The sequence below is a fragment of the Odocoileus virginianus genome, chromosome 18 (assembly GCF_023699985.2).
Source record: "Odocoileus virginianus isolate 20LAN1187 ecotype Illinois chromosome 18, Ovbor_1.2, whole genome shotgun sequence".
Taxonomy (NCBI): domain Eukaryota; kingdom Metazoa; phylum Chordata; class Mammalia; order Artiodactyla; family Cervidae; genus Odocoileus; species Odocoileus virginianus.
This window is the reverse complement of record NC_069691.1, coordinates 53,644,026-53,662,512: the sequence shown is the minus strand read 5'-3', so window position 1 is coordinate 53,662,512 and position 18,487 is coordinate 53,644,026. Positions and strand designations below refer to the sequence as shown.

The following is an 18,487-nucleotide window of genomic DNA, read 5'->3' as shown; positions in this document are numbered from 1 at the left end:
GGCCCCATGGACTGCAGCACACCAGGCTTCCCTGTCCAGGGAATTCTCCAGGCAAGAATACTGCCAGTTCCTTCTCCAGGGGATCTTCCCACTTCAGGGATCAAGCCCCTGTCTCTCACATCTCCTGCATTGCGGGCGGGTTCTTTACCTCTAAGCCACCAGGGAAGCCCAGCACTCCATAAACTCAGCTTTATAAACAGTTGCTATGGTATAGTAAATGGCTTTGCCATTCTTATAATTTGTGAATTAAAAAATGGTTTAAAAGGAACATGATGTAAATAGGTACTGGAAAAAAATCTCAAAAGTAAAAGCTAAGTTTTCCAGGATACGTAAAGCATGCACACATACATATGCTTCCAATCCCAGAAGCGTAGCGTGGGGTTGCCTGACGTGGGCTCCCTGCTTCCTTGACGCCCTTTGGCGCCATGGTTTTCTTCCACGTTCTAGAAGGATTCGTGTTTGGAAGGGGAGCAGCACCATCTCCCTTTTCTGACACCGTGGCTTCCACAGTGGAGCGGGAGCAGCTGGGCTCTCCAGGCGGGGGAGATAAGTCCTGAGGGTAGCGGTGAGAGAGGTTGAGAAGCCGGGAGGGAGGCGAGCACGGCCAGCAGTTTATTTCAGAGAAGACTTTCCCACCTGCTCGGTCTTCAGGGACAAGAGGCGTGTGAGAGGCTGCTGACAGGTCTCCGTGGGGATGAGCTCAGAGCGCCGGGCGTGCTCGCCTGGCTGCCCCCAGGAGACAGCAGCCGCAGGTTAGCGAGGTCAGGAGGGGCCCGCGCCGCGTCCCCCTGTGCCAGACCGGGCCCGCAGGCCCCGTCTCTGCCGGCTGTCACGCCTCCTGACAGCGCGGTGGAATGCGGACGCAGATGTTTGGCTTTGTTTTGCTGCGTTGCTAGGAGCCTGGTCCTGCCCCGGGCTGGAATGGCCTTCGTGGTTTGTGCCTTCTCCAGCTGTGCTGTGTGTCCGAGCGGGCGGCTGTCCTGGGCCCTGGGCCCTGTTAGACTCTGTGAGCCGGGACAGGCAGATGCTGTTTGCACAGCAGGTGAAGCACCAGCCTTGCCAGGCGTCACGTGCGCCTCACGAGCTGAGCATCTCGCGCAGAACCACCTTCAGAGTTCACACTCGGGGCTCGTGTCAGCCTCCCGCCGAGGACTTGGTCCGAACAGAAGAGCTGCGAGCAGCAGAGTTACAGTCAAAAGTCTGGCTTGTTGGTGGTCTCTGTTTCAGCTTCACAGGGTTTCCTGGCTCCTTCCGAGCTTCACTTCACACATTCACTTCTGTTACTCCTTCATGTGTTAGTAAGACAGTTAAAAGTGAACAGATAGCATTGAGGGGCCCCACAGCCTGTGATGAAGCTGCAAAGCAGAAAGCATGGAAAGCCTGTCCTGAGAACAAGGGGCGCTATCTGTGAAATGCACAGCTCCTTGTTCTCAAGCTCTGGAAAGAACCACGGGGCTTCCATGACCACCTGTTAGACCGGCCGCGGAGAGTCATCAGCTGTGCGATTTGTAACAGGCTCTTCTAGGCACGTGCGCCTGCACAAGTCCATGTGGGACGGGTCCGTGAGAGTGATTCTCAGACGTCAGGCCGCGTTGGGGAGGCCCCGGGGTGTGCCAGGGTCAGCATGGGAGAGCCTCTGTCGCGTGGCCGGGACCTGTGAGGCAGTTGGTGCCGGGCGGGGGTCGCTCCCTCCTGAAGTTAGCTGCACAGTACTTGGGGATGTGGTGGCCTCAGTGAAGCGGGGGCCTGCCTCGCAGTTCAGGGCCACGCGAGCTGTGTGTTCCCGGCAGCCATCCTCCTGGGGCTGCCTCACCCTCCTGTCTGCACTGTTGGTGTGAGTCTGTGCCTTTCCCGGGGCCTGAGGGGGTCCAGGCTGAGACGTGCAGGCCCCTCCCTGCATCCTGCTGTGGTGCCCCCCTCTGTGTCCCCACCAGCGTCCTCTGCCCCCTCAGCCCACTCCCAGGGGAGCTCAGAAGGCGGTTGAGAACCCACGCGACCCTCAGCTCTGGCCTCCCGTATGTCGGCCACTTGGGGTGACCGTGGGGGTCAGTGGTCGACTGTGACGTGAGCGCACACGGGGCTGCCCTTCAGCCGGGAGCGCGAACTCACCAAGGACTGGAGTGAATGACCAGTGCGCTTCTCAGGTTCCTGCCCTGGCTCCTCCCTTTCGGTCACTGTCAGAGTTTAGAAGTCTGTCTGCTTGTGCTCCTGGGCCTCGAGAACGAGTGGAGGAGGAAATCTGCTTTGCTGCTCTGCCAGCCTTGAGGAGAAAGAGGCGCCTGTGCCAGAAAGCTGAAGCCCCTGGGTCCCTTATTCCTGTAGTCCGGGCCCCTCAGCACCGCTCCACGCCCCTAAGACGACACTTGTCAGGCTTGCTGTTGACAGAGAGAGACGGTAGTGCACGCAGCCTGCTTTGTCACCGCTTTATAAGGGGTGTAAGCAGCAAAAATGTTGACTCATGTTCTACACCTGAAACTAATGTTAAGTCCACTATACTTCAGATGAGCTTGGGTGTGTTGGGCAAGATGATTGTAGACCCGTCAACTATACTTCAAATTAAAATTTTTTTAAAGATAAAATGGTTTCTCGTTAGCGTATCTAACTAACCTTTATCATCTGATCCTCACGTTCCAGGCTTTGACTGCTTCTGGTTCATAAATCTCAAATGTGCTCATTTCATGGGAAGAATATTGGTGGGTAGGGAGACCTTGGCAGGTGACAGTCAGTTTGTAGGGGGTCGTCATCTTAAACGGCCTCCTAAATGAAACAGTAAAACTGAGTCAAGCGTCAGAGGGGGAGCGTCTTACCCAAGTGCTTCAGATGAATGTGGAGTCACACGCCGAGCCCCGGGGGCAGGCGGAGGCTGGCGCTGGCCGCGGGAGCGGGCCCCGGGCATCCCTCACCACTGTGGTCCTGTCCCCGCAGGGCCGCGTTAGCTGCACGGGACGGCTGATGGTCCAGGCTGTGAACCAGAGAGGCCGCAGCCCCCGCCCGCCGGCCGGACACCCTCACGGCAGAAGGTACGTCCCGCGCCCTTCCTGGGCGTTGCTGGGGTCTCGCTGACTCCTAAACCCGGCACTGTCAGCGTGGTGGGGAGCCCGCAGAGAGGGCGTGCTCGGGGGACAGTGGGCACATGAGGGGAAGCGGGCTCCCTGTGGCTGGGGTGGGGACACCAGCCAGGAGGCATGCCCAGGCCTGGCCTGTCCCTCACCACGGCCCTCCAGGCGGGCCCCTGGTTTTCCTCGTGCCTGAAGGTTTGTGCTCTCGTCACTCAGTGCACAAGTTTCCCCAAGACCCAGACCTCAGGGTCAGACTGGCCACATTTTGGACACTTTCCATACCTGCAGCCCCCAGGGCCTGCGAGCATAGGCGGGCGCGTGGTGCCCAGTGATGGGCATGGCTTCAAAGGAGCTGGTGGGCTGCTGGCCTGGGGACCCTGCCAGGGGATTCCAGGCGGGCTGGGGTCCTGGAGGGCCACAGAGGCAGGGAAGCCGCAGGAGGAGCAGAAACAGCAAGCAGCTCTGCACCCCGCGGCCCCTGCCTGTGTCTGGGAGGCAGCCCCAGGCCTCAGGCTCGCAGCCGTGATGCTGGCCTCCAGGGCACGGCCCGTGCACAGCGTCACCTGTGCCAGCTGCGAGCACAGCACGGCTGAGCAAGTCCATCTTCTGCTGCTTTTCTGGGGCCTTTAGTGCATTTCAGCTGTTCATGGGTCACTGCTTCCTGGAGGAGCGTCGTGCTCATAAACTAGATCTGATGGGTGAACTCTATGTTGAAGGGTGGATAATTCTAGCCCATTATACTAATTTTTCTTTTGTTTTGCTTTTTCTAGCTAAGTATTTTTTAACTTACTTTCTGATGATCACTGGCAGAATTAATTTGAACATCTTGCCCTTGGATTATTACATCTTCCCTGCAATCACTTTAAATCATTTTACTCTTAAAGGTGCCTCTAGAAACATACTCAAAAGCAAGAAAGAGGCACAAAATCTGGGAGATTTACACAGTTTTATTTTAAAGCAAAAAAAAGTTGTCTTTAGGTACATGGATAACGGATGCAGAAGACCTGCCTAAAAATGTAGTTGTTTTCCTGGTTAATATGAAAATAAATTTTTATTAGAAATTATTAATTTTTTAAAAAATAATAAGAACTTCTGATTTCCTACAAACTTACACTCACAGTGGAAAGTCATAGTTATTGATACTGAAAAATATTTGGTAGTAAATGAGCTGCTAATTCTCATACAGTTCTCATCCAATTTTAAAAATATTTTAAAACTTTCTTTAACCTGTTTTTTTCCCCTTTCCCAATTCATGATTTATACTAGTCATAAGGATTAGGATAGCAGATTAAGATCTGCAATTAGCAGACTATTAAATTTATATTAGACTCCCAAATGAAACAAGATTTTGCCTCCTGACTTTTTCTTTGGTGTAAAGGTTGAGATTAGGGGTCAGGTAAGCAGGTAAGGAAATTATGTTTTTGCCCCTGTGTTAAAGCAGATGACTGGGACCCTAGAAATGACCTGCTGTCTAGGTCTGTTTATCTGTACCATCTGCCTGCCGCACCCCCATGCCCTGTATGTTGACTCTCTCTGGTCTGAAGGCCTCGCTCGCGGTCCAGGGACAGTGCTGACGAAGGGGAGCCCATCCAGGAGCGCTTCTTCCGCCCGCACTTCCTGCAGGCTCCCGGGGACCTGACCGTGCAGGAAGGCAGACTCTGCAGGATGGACTGCAAGGTGAGCGCATGCGCCCAGCCTCCCCCCAGTGCTGTGGCTCTCTTCTCTGGTTTGCCCCATTTGTTGACCTTGAATTTAAATTTCAGCTCAAAGTATGAATGTTTTATAAAATTATTTGGCCTCCCTCTGCTGGTTATCTCTGGAATTACAGAACATAAATGTGAGGCACTTAAGAGAGTTTTACTCTGGACTTAACAGAAATGTTTGAAAAGGATAAATTCATTCTTAACAGGAGTGTATTTTCCAGAGTAGTTATTTTTATTATTTTCGTTTTGTGTTGGAGTGTAACTGTTTTACAGTGTTGTGTTGGTTCCAGGTGTAGAGCAGAGTGATGCAGTGACACACAGGCATCTTTTCGAGTTTATTCCCATTTAGGTTGTTACAGAGTATTGAGTTAGTTCCCTGTGCGATACAGCAGGCCCTTGTTGGTTATCTGTTTTAAATATACTGCCGTTTATATGTCCATTCGAATCTCCCAGTTCGTCCCCTCCTTGCTGTGTGGGTGCTAAGTCACTTCACTTGTGTTTGAATCTTTGTGACACCCATGCACTAGCCCACCAGGCTCCTCTGTCCATGAGATTCTCCAGGCAAGAATACTGGAGCAGGTTGCCATCTCCTTCTGCAGGGGATCTTTCTGACCCAGGGATCGAACCTGAGTTTTCTTATGTCTCCTGCATGGCAGGCAGGTTCTTTACCATGAGGGCTACCTGGAAAGCCCTACCTTTCTCCCCTGGTAACCATAAATTCATTGTCTAAGTCAGTAAGTCTGTTTCTGTTTTATAAATAAGTTCATCTGTATAAATAAGTTCATCTGTATCTTTTTTTCAAGATTCCATATATATATGTGATATCATATTTGTCTTTCTGACTTGCTTAAAATGACAGTCTCTAGATCTACCCAGGCTATGGCAAATGACATTTATTTCATTCTTTTTATGACTGAGTAATACTCTACTGTATATATGTAGCACATCTTCTTTATCCATTCCTCTGTCAGTGGACATTAAGGATGCTTTTTTGTCCTGGCTATTTATAGTGCTGGTGTCAAATTGGAGTGCATTAGTGGAAGTCCTTTTTGGGGTTTGTAAATTAGAGTGAAATGTGCTACAAGAAGCCACCAAAAACTTGTGTCTCATTACTTCTTTAATTTTTTTAGCTTGAACATACATATGTATGTATGTATGTATGTATTTGGAGTAAAGTGGATTTACAATGTCATATTTGTTGTAGGTATACAGAATCTTACTCAGTTATAAATGTAGATATTCATCTTTGAGTTTTTTTCCATATATAGGTTTTTAGACAGTGTTAATACACCTCCCTTGCTATAAAGTAGGTCTGTGTTGACTGTGTGTTTACATGTATGAATTAATGCTACCCTCCTGATTTACCCCTTCCAGCCCACCTTTCCCCTTTGGTGACCGTAAGTTTGTTTTTCTAAGTCTGTACATCTCTTCTACTTTTGCAAGTTAGCTAGTTGGTATCCATTTCCACATTCCACCTGTAAGTGACACCACACGGTGTTTGTTTTTCTCTTTCTGACTTACTTCTCTTTACTCTGACTGTCTCTCGGTCCATAGGTTACAGCAAATGGCATTATTTCATTCTTTTTCATGGCTGAATCATTTGCTCATGCAAATGTGTCACTTCTGTTGTTTTATTTTTAAAACTGGAGGATAATGGCTCTACAGCGTTGTGTTTCTGCCCTGCGACAGCGTGAATCGGCTGTAACCACATGTTGATCCCTCCCTCTTGAGCATCCCTCCCCTCACCCCCCATTCCCCCCGGGTCATCACGGCGCCGGGCTGAGGTCCACGTGCCCTGCAGCAGCTGCCCACTGGCTCTCCGTTGTACACGTGGCCGTGTGTATCTGTTAGCCCTACTCTCAATTCGTCTGTCCCGCTCTCTCCTTCCTCTCCCCATGTCCACAAGTCCTTTCTCTGCATCCTGTATCTCTGTTCCTGCCCTGCAAATAGTTTTATAGTACTCTTTTTCTAGATTCCATATTTATGTGATTTATATATACGTGCATTAATATACAGTATTTGTTTTTCTCTGACTTCACTCTGTATAACAGACTGTATATAAACTGTATAGTTTCATCCACATCTCTACAAATGACCCAGTTTTACTCCTTGTTATGGCTGAGGGCAACATTACTCTTCACCCGTTCATCTTCATCCCTTCGTCGGTCATTGGACGGCGGGGTCTCCTCCATGTTCTGGCTGTTGTAAATACTACCACAGCACTTTGAGTTCTGGTTTGTTTTTTTCATTCTTTTTCCGCATAGACTCAGGAGTGGGCTGCTGGATCACGTGGTGGCTCTACTGAACATTTTAAAGACACTGTTACCATGACATCCCACCAGCACAGCACCTTCGGAGGGTCCCCTTTTCTTAACCCCACCCTTGTATTTATCATCTGCAGTCTTTTTGACAGTGGCCATTTTGGCTGATGTGAGGTAACACCGTGTATTTTTTATTTGCCTTTCTCTAATAGTTTGATTTTAATTTCTCTAATATATTTAGTGATGTTGAGCATCTTGTCATGTACCTCTTGACCTCCTGTGCGTCTTTGGGGAAATGTCTGTTTAGATCTTCTATCCATTTTCTGATACTGAGCCTCATGAGCTGTTTGTAAATTTTGGAGATGAATCCCTTGTCAGCCGCATCATTTGCCACATAGTTCTTTCCACAGTGTAAGTATGCATATGTCAGTGTGTATATTTATATGCGTTGTATTTATCGTGGGTCTGTAAGAATTCACACAGACCACCTGTAAAATGACATTTTAGTTACAGAACCAAAATGAATATAAACATAAATATACATATACAGAGTCAAAAGGTAAAATTTTATTTTAATCAAGTGATACCAAAGGATTAATATTAATTTTAGTTTTATGTGTAAAAGTGAAAGTTGCTCAGTCATGTCAGACTCTTCGCAACCCCATTGACAACTATACAGTCCATGGAATTCTCCAGGCCAGAATACTGCAGTAGGTAGCCTCTTCCTTCTCCAGGGGATCTTCCCGACCCAGGAATCGACCTAGGGTCTCCTGCATTGCAGGAGCTGTCAGGGAAGCCCTAGGGAACTGTGAATGTGTAAGAAAAATCTGCTTCTTTTAAAGAATGATCTTTACTGCCCAGAGTCTCCATTCCCTGACCAAGAACTGAACCTGGGCCCCATGCAGTGAAGCACAGACTCTCTGCACTGGGCCCCCTGAGGACCCCACCTCACGCTCCTCTATGTTGCTCTGTAGGAGGTGTCTAGAAGTGAGCCTGTCTGTGCCAAGAAGAGAACCGGGACCCACACTAAGAGACCGTGTCCTGTGGGTGGAGCGACCCATTTTGGCATCGGAAGAACTCACATGCATTTCCCTCCTGCCTCAGGTCAGTGGGCTGCCCACGCCCGACCTCACCTGGCTGCTGGACGGCAAGCCAGTGCGCCAGGACAGCACCCACAGGATGCTGGTGCGGGAGAACGGCGTGCACTCCCTCGTCATCGAGCCGGTCTCGGCCCGGGACGCCGGCATCTACACGTGCGTGGCCACCAACCGGGCGGGGCAGAACTCCTTCGTCCTGGAGCTCGTGGTCGCAGGTAGGCCCGGGAACACACGCTCAGGGCGAGAGGATGCTCAGCAGCGACCCCAGCGTGAGCTGCACACTCAGCAGACAGAATAGTGGGCCTCAGAGTAGCCAGTCAGAGCCTGGAATGAGACCTGCCAAGGCGGGACGTGACTGCATCTCATTTCCCCATCAGCAGGTGGGCTGGAGCAGGGGCTCTGAGCAGCTCTGCTGGGTGTTTCTCATCCTGGGCCCCAAGGGTTTCTCGGGGCAGAGAGCACCACCCAGCGTCCATGAGCCAGCAGTGTGGGAGGTGGAGCTTGTACACATGTTCTGCATGTACACCACTTGTTAAGCCACCCACAGTGATTTCATCATTTAACATTTGAAATAATTTTCATTAATGCAAACATAGGAAAGATAGGATATACTAATAAGGATTATAAAGTTAACTTAGCAGTGGGGCTTCCCTGGTAGCTCAACTGGTAAAGAATCTGCCTGCAATGTAGGAGACCCTGGTTCAATTCCTGGGTCGGGAAGATCCCCTGGAGAAGGGATAGATTACCCACTCCAGTATTTTTGGGCTTCCCTGGTGCCTCAGCTGGTAAAGAATCGCCTGCAATGCAGGAGACCTGGATGATAAACTTTTTTACTTGAGCTAAGGAAAACGAGTGTGTGAAGATGTTTAGAGAATCCACAGGAGTGGAGAGTGTGTGTTATGTCCGTCCCTCACCCCGCTGCATGCAGAGCCCTCCAGAAGGCGTGTAAGAGCCTGTGCTGTGTCTGTCTCTCCTCTGTTTGCAGAGTGCTGTGCCTGACCTCACCTGGTCCTCAGCACATCAGCTGGTTTCTTCCTTGTTTCCCAGAGGTGGGATCTGTGGAGACCACACCCTCCCCTGGTTGTGTAGTTGGGTCCATCCCATCTCTGGTCTTCCTCCAGGCCCGAGAGCCCCGCGCTCTTTGTAGAGGCAGTGCGCAGTGCGGACACTGGGTGTCTCCTCTTGAGGATCCTGCTGACAGCAGCTGGACACGTGCACACAGGCGTGCGGTCAGCTTGTGGTCTGTGTCCAGTTTCACTCCCTCCTCCAGCCCTTGCTGCTCACTGTTTGTAGTTTCGTCTGTTGACCATGCCTGTCCTCAGGCCCGAGATGTCCCGTTGGCACTTATGGGAGAAGTCAGGGCTCAGTCCTCATCTCCTGGCTATCTCCTCTGGCCGGCCCATCACAGATGATCACTCTCCCTGCTGTAAATGGGCCGTGATGCTCACAGTTTAAGGACTAAATCATTTCCCAAGGATGAACTCCCATGAAGCATTGCATCCCCGTGCCCTGCCCAGCACAGCCTCTGAATGCAGCTGTCTGCTGTTGTGACGTGAAGGTCCGTCCATCATTATCCTCTTACGAAAGCAAAGGCCCAGAAAGAAAGCTAAGTGAGGTTTGCTCCCACCACCTGCGTCCCCCAGAGTAGCTCAGGTGAAAAAGTCCAGTAAAAATTAGCTCCCTACATAATTTAAGGTCAGACAGGGTCCTCGTTATTTACAGGCCTGGGGTAGAGCCTTTGCCTTGATGTGTCTGTCCCTGAGGAGGGCGGGGAGAAGGCCGGATGCTCTCCCTCTTGCTGGCAGCTGCGCGATGATCACGAGGCCACACCCGTCCGCGCTGGTCTCCGCCGCAGACCCTAGGCGACACAGAGGGCAGAGTGCGGGTGATACTGACAAAGCCTTCTGACTCCCTGCCGCCGAGAATGCCGGCAGGACCCGTGGTGCAGTCCTCTTTGCTAGTCGTCAGGCGCCCACTGAAAGCCTGTCCCCCGCCCACCTGTGCAGTGCCGTCTCCCTGCAGCAGGGCCTAGAAGTCCTCAGCACCTCCCAGCCAGCAGGGCAGGCAGCTCGCGGATCTGACTCCAGCAGGCAGGCCTCAGTGTCGCCGGGGGCAGCGGCAGACTAAGGAAGCGCAGCACCCTTGTTAGTCGACTGCCAGCCTGCGGGAGGCCCCGAGACCAGCAGGCAGGTGCTGTGGGGCGGGCGCAGCCTCCGCCCCACAGAGGAACAGGGGGTGCGGGGTGAGCACGGGCTCCCTCCTGGTGAAGGACCCTTGGTGGAGGACGGGCCTCTCGCCCCGCGTCGCTGAGGGCAGCTGCGGGCTCCGTGGCGCTGCCCGCGTCTCCCGGGCAGGACACCGCTCTCCTGTCTTCCAGCTAAGGAAGCGCACAAGCCTCCGGTCTTTCTGGAGAAGCTGCAGAACACGGGTGTGGCGGACGGCTACCCCGTGCGCTTGGAGTGCCGGGTCTCGGGGGCACCCCCACCACAGATATTCTGGAAGAAGGAGAACGAGTCTCTGACCCACAGCACGGACCGCGTGAGGTGAGTGCCGGGCCCTGTCCGCCGCAGGGTCTGCGGGTCCTGGGGCAGCAGCGCTCACCCCTGTGGGGCGCCAGCCACCCCGGGGTGCAGGGGCAGTGCGGGCCTCCCAGCCCCACCGGCGGCGCTTTGTGAGGGCTCACCTGTGCCTCAGACACGGGAGGGTAACCCGCCTGCCGGGGTGGGGGGGGGGGTGGGCAGGGCCTGCAGGCTCCATGCTCACCCGCTGGAGAGGCCGCAGCCCTGCAGAGGAGCCCGGCAGCCCTCACAGCAGGCCCTCTCCTGCAGCATGCACCAGGACCACCACGGCTACGTGTGCCTGCTCATCCAGGGCGCCACGAAGGACGACGCGGGCTGGTACACGGTGTCGGCCAAGAACGAGGCCGGGATCGTGTCCTGCACGGCCCGACTCGACGTGTACAGTAAGTGCCTCCCCGTGCTGGGCGCCCGAGGCCTCCAGGTCCGCACCGCAGACTGATCTGTCCCACGCGGCCCTGGACCGTCCCGCGGCTGAGACTTCATCGTGCTCTTTCTCTTTCTGTTTGTAGTTTCCCGACAGTAATAGTGACCCTCGCCAGGAGAACAGTGCCCAAGTATCGCTCAGAAGCCGTGTGTCACAGTGCCGCATGTGCCTCTGCTTCTGTGGCGTGGGCTCCCCAGCTGTGCCTTCTCCCCCGCGCCTCTAGGAGTTAACACTAGGCGCAGGCATAGTCACGGACGTGTCCATCCCATTACCGCATGGTGCACGGGACCGCCTCTAACATTCCTCCTGTGTCCTGACCCATCAGGGCCTCGCTCTGAGCGGGGCCCACTGATGCTGGCGGGAGTGTTTCCCAGGGCTGAGCGCTTCGTGTGTGTGCGTGTGTGTGTGTGTGTGTGTGTCTGAAGTAGTTTGGCAGTAGGCTTGTGTGTTTGTGTGTGTCTCCTTGTGTACATGCATCCCTGATTTTAAAAAATTAGCCCTTTTGAGTTGACAGACTAGGTCAGTATCCCTCTATCACAATAGCACTCTGACAAGTAAGCCCTGAGGAAAAATTCAGAACTGATTTCTGAATTAAGAAATACCTCCCTGAAATGCTTCAGTAACTGACCTCAGCCAGGCCCCCCTCCCCAGCGCATCCAGAATTCCTGACAACTGCCGCTACTGTGGCATGCCTACCTGTGAGCTTTGAAGATTTTTCTTAAAAGGGAGCTAGGAAGCTCAGTGGCCATTACTGAGGATTCCCCAAGCTGCAGCTAGTAGTGACGGTGCGGTGAACTGCACTTTCTGTGTTACCCCTGCAGTCTTCACAGCCCATGTAGACAGCGCTCCATGACAAGGGTGTGGCCTCTCAGGCCTCCTCGGGGGCGTGGGGGTATGCTGTGAGCATGCGCCTGGCCCCGCCACAGCCCCTCACCTGCGCGTGCTCGGGTGTCTTGCAGCCCAGTGGCAGCAGCCGCCGCCGAGCGCCAAGCCGAAGCGGGTGCGGCCGTCAGCCAGCCGCTACGCCGCACTCTCCGACCAGGGCCTGGACATCCGAGCAGCGTTCCAGCCCGAGGCCGGCCCGTCCTCGCTGGCGCTGAGCCCCGGCCTGGTGGAGAGCGAGGACCTGTGACCGGCGCCCTCGCGGGAGCACAGACCCAGACCACGCTGCCCAGACCCGCCTCCTGCCGCGGGACGCAAGTGCACCTCGACTCCGAGAGACAAAAGGGCACCTCAACTCTGCTTTTCTTCCCGTAAACCAAACCAGAGGCTGCGCACACAATGCCAGTAGATGCACACCTTGCACAGAATTCACACTCACCAGCCAATTCAGACTCCAGAAATTGCTGTGATTCAAGGGGTCTGAAATGCCAAAGCCCTCACGGAAAAGTGACCCCGCTCCGTGTTGTCCCAAGTGCCTTCAACACTGGTGCAGCGCTGCCACCCCGCGTGAGCAGGGGGCTTCCCGGGGGCAGCCCCACAGCAGGAGGGCATGGCTGGGCAGTGTGTTCCCGCCACCGGTGACCCCGTGCGGGCAGCAGGAGGGCACGGCCAAGAAATCCACGCAAGTGCCTTGTCTGTGCAAACCATTTTCTACTAAGTCATACGAAGGAACCGCTTGCCTGCAGTTCTGGCAACATCCTGAGTTTCTCTCAAGGTTAAAACCTTCGTTGTTAGCTTTTTCTTTATGCATATTTTCCTTTTGCGTTGCCTTGGTAGGGAGCTTACATACTGAAACGCGTAACGTACTCTGAGGAAAGCAGAAACAGACCACAGACCATTCCACGGAGGGCGTCAACCACCCAAGTGACCACGGCAGGCGGGGTGTGTCGGGGGTGAGGGTCCAGGGAGGAGCGGAGGGGAGGGGGGAGAGATACACGGTGCATGGTGACGGTGTCCACGCAGGTGGCAGGGGGCGGGAGCCAGTGGAGGCCAGGCTTCCCTTGGTTCTCTTCAAATTCCATCTACGACGCTGCGTTCCTGAGTCAAGAAGCTGGGGTTCCAGCGGTGGGGGCCCTGGGGACACTGCAGGGTCAGAGCTGGAGGTGGGATGCACAGAGCAAGTTGGTAATGGGCTGAGCAGCGAGGTCGTCATGGGTCGGAGGCAGCCTGTGGGCACTGGTCTGCTGGGGGTATGGGACTGAGCCAGAGGAGGTGGGCACCAGGGTGCGTGTCCTCCACGGCGCCCGCACGGCGGGTGGGAGCCTAATTTCTCCTCCCTGCGGCCATGAGGCCGCTGACTGAAGAAGGTGCTGGGCTCCCAGTCATCCCAAGGCCATCTCCGGTGCCCCTGACTCTGGCCAGCTGGACGGAGTGAATTCTGACCAGGCTTGACGGTTTTAAGTTGGAATCAGTCAACTTTAAACATGAGAAAATGGGGCCTGCTATGATATGATAATGGTACTTTGCTATGAAGAGAACACACTGTATTCCTTATGCAAAACACATTTATCTCTCATTATTTATGATAAAGATGGCAAACTCTCTTAGCTCAGTTACTCGATATGTAGTGTTTTTTAATGATTTTGTACCTGTGTGCCACCCCGTGTAGCCCACTTCACTGCTTCACATGCACAGCTCTCCACGTCCTTCTCGACACACCAAGCAAGCTCTGCGTACCCAGTGTGAGCGCTGGTGCCTGCAGACTGGCACGCGAGGCTCTCCTGGACCTCTCTGTCTTGCAGAATTATGACTGATGTCTTCTCGTACTTGCCAAATTTTCCCGAATGTGACATTTTGCTAATTTGCTGGGTTTGGGATTAAGCAGCGTTATTTTGCCACCTTTCATATATTTATAAAAACAATAAGTACTATCTTACTACTTTGGATTGTTGTGCTGGTGTAATGTGGATTTAACAACAATAAATATTTAACAAATAAGAGCTGCAGTTTTGTGAAGCACATGGTCGGTGGTTTGGTTTCTCTCACAGCCTTCATGAACCGTGCAGACTAAACCCTCTGGTAACTGCACTGCACTCTCCTGGGTGCAGGAAACGAGGACAGGATCCGACTCCACGCGGCCACTGGACGGGGCTCATGGGGCCTGTCAGCAAGGGCCGCTCCACCCGCACCCCTTGGCATGGCGCCCCCACGCCCAGCACGAGACCCTCGGCGCACATCCTCACACACGATAACTCTTGTCGGGAAGAACCCATACTTTAAGGGACCACCAGATGCGGGATCTGCAAAGTCCCGTCCACACAGCCTGGATGTGGTCTGGGGGAGAAGGAAGGTGGGCACTGGGGAGGGGCCTTGGGAACCCTCTCAAAACCGCGCCCACTTCAGCACTTTACCTGATACGTGCATGACACCAGTTTCTGTGACCCCACAGGGGGCACCTTCGCACCACTTAACCGTCACCTCTCAGGAACTGCGTGCACGGCGCTGAGGCTCGGGACGTCAATACGAGATGCTGAACACTCCTCCCCGCAGACACACCAGAGCTCCTGCTGCATGCACTAAAGTTTCCTCTAAAGTGACCTCAGGTGAATGAGCAAACACCACGTCAGGGCCTCATGGCAAATCCCACTGCCTGGCACAGTGACCCACATCAGGAGGGAGCCAACCCCGAGCTTCTCCCTGGGGAGTGACCCCAACTCTGCAGCTCTGAGTCCAGCACCAGACACTCAGCTTTGAAAGCAAATGAGAGTTTCTGTCACAAGAGTTACGAGTACAAACACAGAAATCCTTCCTAAAAGGCTGCACACTCGTCCATGGCACGGGAAGCGGCAGAGCCAGCCAGTGGAGAAGCGCACAGACCCCGAGGGATGGTCGGCCTGAAGCTGTGCCATTTGTGGAGACCTGGCTGGACCTAGAGACGGTCACCAAATGAGTGAAGAAAGTCAGAAACACAAACACCATACTAACGCGCACATGGGAAATCTAAAAAATGACATAGGTAACCTTACTTCCAGCCCAAAATAGAAACAGGTGGTGAACACGTGTGTGGGTACCAAGGGGGAATGGAGCGGGGTGGGAGGAATTTAGAGACTGGCATTGACATATACACAACTATTGCTGCTCTGTTAAAAATACATGAATATAGGCGTTTGTGTATGTGTATAAATCTAGATTTCCCAGAGGACGCATACACGGGACCACAAGGCACATGCTCAGCAGCGTTCATCACGCCAGAAGGGCAGAGCCGACGTCCAGTGAGCTGTGCCCTCGCACGGGCAGGCCCGCAAGGCCCTCTGACACGGAGGGCACACACCCGCTATTCCAGGCGGGGTGGGAACCGGTGCAGCCACAATGAGAACAGCATGGAGGTTCTTTACGAAACTAGACACGGATGCAGGGCCCAGGAACTCCACTCCTGTGCCGACACCCAGAGAGTCATCATCCGAAATGACATTTTCACCCCATTTTCTCAGCACCGCTATTGAAAACACTCAAGACGTAAAATCCACCAGACTATCCACCCAGAGAAAAAGACTTCATGGTACAACTGCTCACTGGGACACCACTCAGCTGTAAAACAGACACATCATGAAGAGACTGAGATAGTACCATATTTGCTGAAGTCAGGCAGACAAAGACTACCATCATAAAAGCAGTGGAACATACAGTTTATGAATTCAGACAAATGAGCGAATTTACAAAACAGAAGAAACTAACAGACATGGAAAACCAAACTATGATTTTAAAAAAAGATAAACCTATGCAAAGTAACATATATCCAACAGATAATCACAAAAGACCTACCAAATTGCAAACAAGTCTACTAAACCTGCTGTAATACATATGTGGGAATTAGAACTCCCAAAACAATAATGTATGTGTCTGTATACCAAAATCAAGTTCCTGTACACCTAGGAGAAACAACACTGGAGGCCGACTCGACTCCAATATAAAAGACAAATGAAATTATGGGGGGAAAAAAAGTGTGGCATGCAGAAATGCCGTTGCCTTGTGGCAGTTTGGGGGAACTACAACTTTTAAAAAAGATGCTGTTAGGCAAATCAAATTCACAAGATCTGCAGGATCCTAAGTCAAACCCTCCTGCCTCAACTGTATAGAACATGGAAACCCTATTCAAAAGTCTCTAACAACCCATACCAGAAGACAACCAGATAAAGACACACAGGCTTTGGGTTCTTCCAGCACACCACTCTCACTGAAAACCCAGGAAGGGACTTCTCCCTGAAGGAAGTCTGTATCCATCGCATGAATGGATACAGAAGATGGAGGACATATACACAGAGCAGTATGACTCAGCCGTGAACAGGGAAAACATTGTGCAACTTCAGGCCACAGGGAGGAGAGCGGACGTGACTGTACAAAGTGAAGGAAGGACACAGGGACCAAAAGCTGGCGTATCCATTCGACTTGGAATCGAGACGTGGAATGGAAGGACCCATTTCCAAAAGACAAACCGCCTCACGGGCTGCAAAGGGGAGCATAGGGTTACCAACGGGAAAGTGCAGGGTGGAGACAAATATTCTGGTTCCCAGGAACATAGAAACACGACTCATAAATGTCCAACATGGGCCCACCCTGGAGCACAAGGAAACGTGACTAACACACTATTATAACAGCCACCTTGGAAGACAGCCAGAAAAGAACTCGGGTACTTCTGTGGGTAAGGGAAGGAGGGTGCTGGACACCGTTAGGAAACAAAATACGCGCAAAGAAACCCAAAAGAGAGCCCACAGCACTGCCGGTCACCTAGACGCACGTCCAGAATGAAGATGGAAACAAAACGCCCACTGTACTCCCCTCAGGCCTCGGGGACTTGGCGGGCTGTCCATCACCCTTGCCGGCGGAGCTGGAGAGGACTTGCCAGCCGGTCAGCCCCACGCCCGGGGACCCTGCAGGAGTCCACCATCTCCAGACCAGGCGGGGCTCCTGCCTCAAAACCCAAGCCAACAGGGAGCCTCCGGGCGGGAGGAGCACTGAGGCGTCCCCTGGCTTCGTGGCTCCTCGGGAAGCAGGGGCGCGTTCCCGCTTCCACCCTCCTTCCATAGCGTTCACCCCCCTCCTGTGGATGACCGCACCCCTCAGCAGAGGGATGCTGCAGGCGTTGGGATGTGCCCAAGGGGGATGGCTCCAGGGAAGATGCAGCGATACACAAGCTTTGGGTGTTTCTTCTGCGCACAGCACTCCCATGGACAACCTAGGAAGTCTTTCCCTGAGGCTGTGCTCGCTGGAGGAACCGCAGTGGCGCAGGGAGAAATGCTGTCCCCTTGTGGCGACTTTTCGTTACAACCACTTGAAAGCCGGTGCTCATGGGCTCTTTGTATTCACAAGGCTTCTGGGGCTGTAAGGGACTCCTGCCCTCAAGGAATGTCCTGGGATAAATCATCAGAGAAGAACTCAAAACAGGGCCGACTTACAAGAAGTCAGCTTCAACAGGTAAATGGGACTCTCACTGTGTGACTTACAAAAGCACATAGGAAGATAGTCCACATCACTCATTGGTCAATCAAGGCAAATCGCCGCTGTGGGGTGCCAACTCCTCCCAACCATCAGAACAGCCACCATCCGAGAGATGTACACAGAATAAGTGCTGCTTGGGATGTCCGGAAAAGGGAATCCTCCTTCACTCTTGCTGGGGATGGAAATAGGGGCAGCCACAAGCAGACATTACGGGGTTTCTTTAAGAAACGAAACATGTGATCCACTCATCTCACCGCTGTGATGCTGAGACCCAGTGAAAATCATAACTCGAAATGACAGGCACATCCCTATTTTCATGGCACCACTATTTACCACAGTCAAGACACAGAATCCACCAAGATGTCCATCTGGAGAAAAAGGAAGACGAAATGGTACAACTCGGAAGTGGAACACTACTCAGCTATAAAACAGGGACACGGTGTGACTGACGGCAGCAAGGGTGGGCTGAGAGACGACCAGACTAAGTGAAGTCAGGCAGAGAAGAAAGGACAGCGTCGAGCACCACGCACATAGCGAACCTGTGCATTCACACAGAGGAACTGACTGACAAAACACAGACAGACCCACGACTCAGCTATAAAACAGGGACACAGTGTGACTGACGGCAGCAAGAGTGGGCCTAGAGACACAGTGTGACTGACGGCAGCAAGGGTGGGCCGAGAGACGGCCAGACTAAGTGAAGCCAGGCAGAGCAGAAAGGACAGCGTCGAGTACCACGCACATAGCGAACCTGTGCATTCACACAGAGGAACTGACTGACAAAACACAGACAGACCCACGACTCAGCTATAAAACAGGGACACAGTGTGACTGACGGCAGCAAGGGTGGGCCGAGAGACGGCCAGACTAAATGAAGTCAGGCAGAGAAGAAAGGACAGCGTCGAGCACCACGCACATAGCGAACCTGTGCATTCACACAGAGGAACTGACTGACAAAACATAGACAGACCGACATACACAGGATA

General features: G+C 52.9%; 1 protein-coding gene and 1 long non-coding RNA gene across 6 annotated transcripts in view; one reads left to right on the top strand and one right to left on the bottom strand.

The window, feature by feature from the left end:
• The window catches only part of PALLD (palladin, cytoskeletal associated protein), a 374,447-nt gene extending 360,426 nt beyond the window's left edge, over positions 1–14,021 (top strand). For all 5 annotated transcript variants that reach the window (XM_070480713.1, XM_070480716.1, XM_070480715.1 and 2 more), the window contains 6 exons: positions 2,926–3,020; positions 4,604–4,736; positions 8,128–8,335; positions 10,498–10,663; positions 10,949–11,082; positions 12,083–14,021. In XM_070480713.1, coding sequence (XP_070336814.1) covers positions 2,926–3,020; positions 4,604–4,736; positions 8,128–8,335; positions 10,498–10,663; positions 10,949–11,082; positions 12,083–12,255 — 909 coding nt within the window. In that variant the 3' untranslated portion in view covers positions 12,256–14,021. The remainder of the gene's footprint in view (positions 1–2,925; positions 3,021–4,603; positions 4,737–8,127; positions 8,336–10,497; positions 10,664–10,948; positions 11,083–12,082) is intronic.
• A 1,651-nt stretch (positions 14,022–15,672) lies between these two features.
• LOC139039531 (uncharacterized) lies at positions 15,673–18,143 on the bottom strand. Its single transcript, XR_011492871.1, has 2 exons — positions 17,507–18,143; positions 15,673–17,413 (listed from the first exon to the last, which is right to left on the bottom strand). It is a non-coding gene; the product is annotated as an uncharacterized lncRNA (long non-coding RNA).
• Positions 18,144–18,487: the final 344 nt, after the last annotated feature.